The sequence below is a fragment of the Hipposideros armiger genome, unplaced genomic scaffold (genome assembly GCF_001890085.2).
Source record: "Hipposideros armiger isolate ML-2016 unplaced genomic scaffold, ASM189008v1 scaffold_192, whole genome shotgun sequence".
NCBI lineage: Eukaryota > Metazoa > Chordata > Mammalia > Chiroptera > Hipposideridae > Hipposideros > Hipposideros armiger.
Window position 1 is genome coordinate 2,311,568 of NW_017731542.1, and position 4,923 is coordinate 2,316,490.

The 4,923-nt window shown below is 45.6% G+C and overlaps 1 protein-coding gene across 1 annotated transcript in view; it reads left to right on the top strand.

Annotated features, from left to right (window-relative positions):
* IFRD1 (interferon related developmental regulator 1) overlaps positions 1–4,923 on the top strand; it is a 32,796-nt gene that overhangs the window by 14,751 nt on the left and 13,122 nt on the right. The window contains exon 9 of the mRNA XM_019653034.1: positions 4,762–4,896. Coding sequence (XP_019508579.1) covers positions 4,762–4,896 — 135 coding nt within the window. The remainder of the gene's footprint in view (positions 1–4,761; positions 4,897–4,923) is intronic.

Here is a 4,923-nt window from a genome sequence, read left to right on the forward strand (position 1 = left end):
TAGGGCTTAAATTAGCATAAAGATCCTCTGGGGCCTGATTTTTGGTTAATGCTGACTAACCGCATTATAGTAATATTTTATATTTACTCTGTATTTTATAATCTACAAAACAAAAAATTCCTAACTTGAGCAGACAGATTAAGAATTGATATTATTAGTCTTCTGATGGGTGTGGTAGTATCCTCGAAATAAGCAGACATTTTCTTGAGTATCTGTAAACTGTTCCTATGTTTGGGTCCTGTAGTCAGAGGAGCCAAATACAGGAACAGTTATAGTTAGAGAAGAAAATGAGTTACTATAAAAAGAAGACGTGTGTCCTATGTTTTCTGAATTAGACCTGATTTCAGATGTTCTGTCTTGATGCCTCCTCTTTGGGTTAATGGATTTTAAAGGTCAGCAGGACCGGACAGGACCGTTTCTAAGCCCCTCAGCCCGGCCAGCTACAGCACAGACTGCTTCTCCTGAGACAGACATGCGAAATTGCAATGCACACCAGCTCCACTGGCCTCTTGTTCTCCCCTTCAATCACTGCTGAAAGTGGAAGCCCTCTGTTGGCCTCCCTCCCACGCCTTACCCACCATCTCTTCATCTCAGGCTCTCAGTTCCGTGACTGGGTCCCCTGTCCCTCCAGCCCTGCCTCAGTGCCTCCGCCACGGAAGGGCCTGTCTCAGAGCCTTGCTAAGCATTCTTGTCTGTTTTCTCTCAGACCCTACGTTAGTGACGGGTCTTTGAAATGAAAGTTGCTCAGCTGCAACAGAGGAGAATTACCTGTTTGAGGTGTGGTTGCTGCTGCCACATTTCTTTTCATCCAGAAACTCTTCTTGAAGGTCACGTCTTCTTCAAATCTGCAAGCATTCAATATATTAGGCATGTTGACATGTAGTTTTCTTAGGTGAGCCCATTGTCGCTCTTCAGCAATAGAGTCACTTTGGAAGGAAGAATGGGGCCCAGAGGAATAGCCAAAGCCCAGTAAGTGGCAGAGCTGGAATTGCCCCCCCCCCCGCACCCCCCGTGCTGTGCTGCCTTTCAGCAGGCCCAGATGCTGCAGATGGGTCACGTGAGAGAGAATGAAAAGGGTCAGTTGGATTTGTCAGGAGGTCATTGGTGACCTTTGTAGGGGCAGCTTAGCAGCGTGATGGCAGAGAAGCCAGCTTGGAGTGAATGGGGAGCGATGAAGTGGAGATGGGGTGTCTTCCTAGTTTCGAGAATGTGGCCGTAATGGGAAGCGGAAGCAAGGTGGTCACCAGGTTACAGGAGGCTTTGGAGTTACGTTTCAGGTGCTCGAGAGCAGGTGGGAGAAGGCGCCCTGGAAATAGACTGAAGGATTGGGAGCGTGAGGTGCTTAAAGGAACGATGGGCCTCAAATTGGGCAGGCGATCTGGTTTTGGAGAGAGGACTAGGTAAGGATGGAGGCGAGTTCACGGAGTCCTTGCCTGGTGTCTCAGCGTTTTCTGAAAAAATAGGACCCTCCTGTTCTGCTTGTTTGGCTTTTGGCTGCAGTAGCAGACCGGGCACTGTCTCTGCTTCCTAGACCGTCTTACACCTCTAATAGCCCCATGTGGTTTAGGTGTGGAGAGCCCCGTTTCCCAGGCAAAGGAACAGACCCACAGAGGTTCGGTTACTTGCCCGAGCCACAAGCAGTGAGTGGCACGTCCACAAAGCCTGGAGTTCATTTCTACATAGGCTACTGCGTCTGCTGAGAGGAGAGGCCAGGGAGATGTGAGGAGGCGATCGCCGTGAAGTTCCGTCACCTCCTTTCCCTGTCCCTGTGGTGGTCAGCCTTTCCTTTCCATGTTCACGACTCAGGAAGGAATGGGGCGTCCCAGGGCCTGTCACCAGCCTGGGTGTCTTCTCTCTCCACTTGGAAAACGCTGTGCTCTGTTGGCTGCAGTTTCCTTTACTTCTGTTTCACTTAGGCCCCCTCCTGTGGTTCCACGTCAGAAATTGTGTTCTGGTAAAATTGTTCCAGCTCTGAGGCCTTAAACTCAGATGTTCCCTCTCGCTTTCTTAGTGAGCCTCNAGGGAGTTCAGAAAATTAAACCGTGTTGATGAACACATAGGTTGATTTAAATCGGGGTCCTTATAGCAAACGTGGCATTGAGTTATTCAGTCTTTTGCTAACAGAATTATTTTGTGATATTATTTACCAGGGAATCGAGCAGTGTGCTGAGTTCTGCCTGGGGGACTTAGAAAAAGACTTCGGAAGGGCTGACTTTTAGGTTGGGTTTAAAGAAGGAGTTGGTGAAAGGTCAGTAATAGCTGCTTGCTCAGAGTTGGCAGAGGAGTTGGCGCTCCTTTGTGGGAGCTTCGTTCCCTGTGCGTGTTTGCCATGTAACCAGCTCTATGGGATGCACGCTGGAGCCTGGCTGCCTGCCCAGGTTCAAGTCTGTCCCCTCACTAGCTGGGTGATGTGGGGCAGCTTCTCTGCCTCAGCCTCCTTGTCTTTACAAGGGACACAGTGGTAGCAGCCACTTCACAGGTCGTTGGAACTCGCCATCGTGCAGTGTAAGTGACAGCGGTCACTACGATTGCTCATTGAACTGACTGCTACCCTCGGGCCGTGGTCTGGTAGTGGCCTTTTCAGAGCTCTCGAGGGTAAATGCAAAGAAGACTATGACCAATTAGTGGGCAGAATTACAGACCTTGGGGCCGTATGATGTGCTGACTCAGGAACATACACCGAATTCTAGTATCATCAGACATTGCCGATTCTCCCCGGTCCACCCCTCACCTGACCTGACGGGAATGTACTGGAGGAGAGATAGACACACATACACCTGTGTGTGATAGACAGACAGACAGACAGTACACCTGTGTGTGATGAGGATCATGCTGTGTTCTTATTATTGATGAGTTAAGGGTATTTATTTCTTTGTACCTCCAAGCCTAGTTTTTATTTGTTCCTGAGTGTACAGTTTGTCTGTATAGTTATCCTAAACTCTAATATATTGGTTTTTGGATGCTATTTGTGGACTATTTTTGTTCTATTTTACATTTTCTATTTAAGCCCCAAGCACTTCATGGAGACATTTCCCTACAATATTTAACATTTATTTTTCCAAGTTAATGCTGTATCGACCTCAGTGATTCAGACTTTGGACTGGGTGGAGTTTTATTGGTGACTGAGCTCAGGCGATTTCTCGCCCTCAGCACTGCTGATGCAGGGACTGGGTGGTTGGTTGTTGCTGGAAGGTGGCACTGCCCTGGGCACTGGGGTGGTTAGAGCACCCCCTCTCTTAGGTGTGACAGCCAAAAATGCCTCTAGTCACATGTCCCCTGGGAGACCCACTGGTGGTGGTTCCCACTTCTTAGAACAAATAAAGCTTAATGCATAGTTTTCTTAATTTTTGGTTTGTTCTTCCATATGTGTTTTTACATCTTGCATACATTTTTTTGATAATACTATAGAAAAATAAGTAGCCAGTGGAATGATAGGAAACTGCCAGTGCCTGAATGTACTGGTTTCTACAAGTAAAATTGATCCCATCTTGTTACAATAGAATCAGATTTATTGGAATTTAAATACAGAGATCAGCATAACTTTGATGTTTTACTACCTCATCAGCTTTGGTAATTGCTTTTCTAGAAGCAAATCTGAACAAGATTGGAGCATTTAAAGAAAACGTTATTTAGAACAATTGATAATACATAATCTCTACAATATTAACAATAAAATATTTATGTGCTTAAAAGTTAGAATACATCTTGTGTTGATTTTAAGCTCATTTTCCACCAGTATAATAATTTTTTTCATTTCATTTCACTTATACTTTTTGTGATTCTACTATATATACAATTTGAAGAATGCCCAGAATAAGAGCTGCTTATTTTAATAGAATAAGTTAAGTGAATGTTTCCACTAATGTAAAAAAAAAAAGCCAAAAAGTTAGCCAGGCTTAATAACCAGAACGGGCGGTTGCTTGCTTTCTGGCATCTATAAGTGTCTGCTCTAGTTTGGGGCAACTGAATAACTTTGAATCATCTTTTAGTTTTTAATGTGGTTGTAAAATGTGGTTAGGAAATAAAAACACCCCAAACACAGAGACTTCACGAAAGTGTAACCACTTGAACTGTTACAAGGAATTCCACAGTCACCTCAAGGTAATAGCAGATAGTAATGCGACTTCCTCCAGAGGGATTAAAATATTTTAAGCAGTGTAATCACCTGAGTTGTGCACACAATGTAAATGCTTTATTGCTCATTTGAAATATGGCCAGTAAATTATTGGGTTGTTGGAAAAGTCATGCTGCATTTTTGCAATGAAAAACATAGAAAAAATATGTCATGACTTTTCTGACAACCCAACAGAAATTAGGTGCTTTAAACAGCATCGCTGACAGCTTGCACTCTTGGAATTAGAGTGTTTGGAGTTCTGAGAGTGTGCGCTTTGAGGGCTGAGGAGACAAAGAATCAAAGCTGTATTGACACACGTGTGTCGGACGCACTGACCTTCTCTGAAACCCCGGTCATGGCGTGACTACACTGGGGCACAGCAAGTACTTGGTGAGTGCATCTGGATGTGCTTAGAAGGGAAGAGGTCATTGTCTCGTGGTAGCGTGTCATCTTGCAGTCAGGATTTCTGGATTAAATTTTTGCATGATAAACATGTGTGCCCAGATCCCAAGCAGCTCAGAGGTTTGTGGTGCTCTGCGCAGCGCTGCTGGGTGTTTTCCAAGGTGGACTCATTTTGTTGGCTGTAGAAGAGATTGGAGCTGGGAAACCCAACCACAAACTGAACCAAATTGTTTCTTCCTCACCAGGACTTCTTCTATGAAGACATGGAGTCTCTGACTCAGATGCTTAGGGCTTTGGCCACAGATGGGAACAAGCACCGAGCCAAAGTGGACAAAAGGAAGCAGCGCTCGGTGTTCCGAGACGTGCTGCGGGCGGTGGAGGTAGGCCCTGGGCTCTGGCGTGGCCGC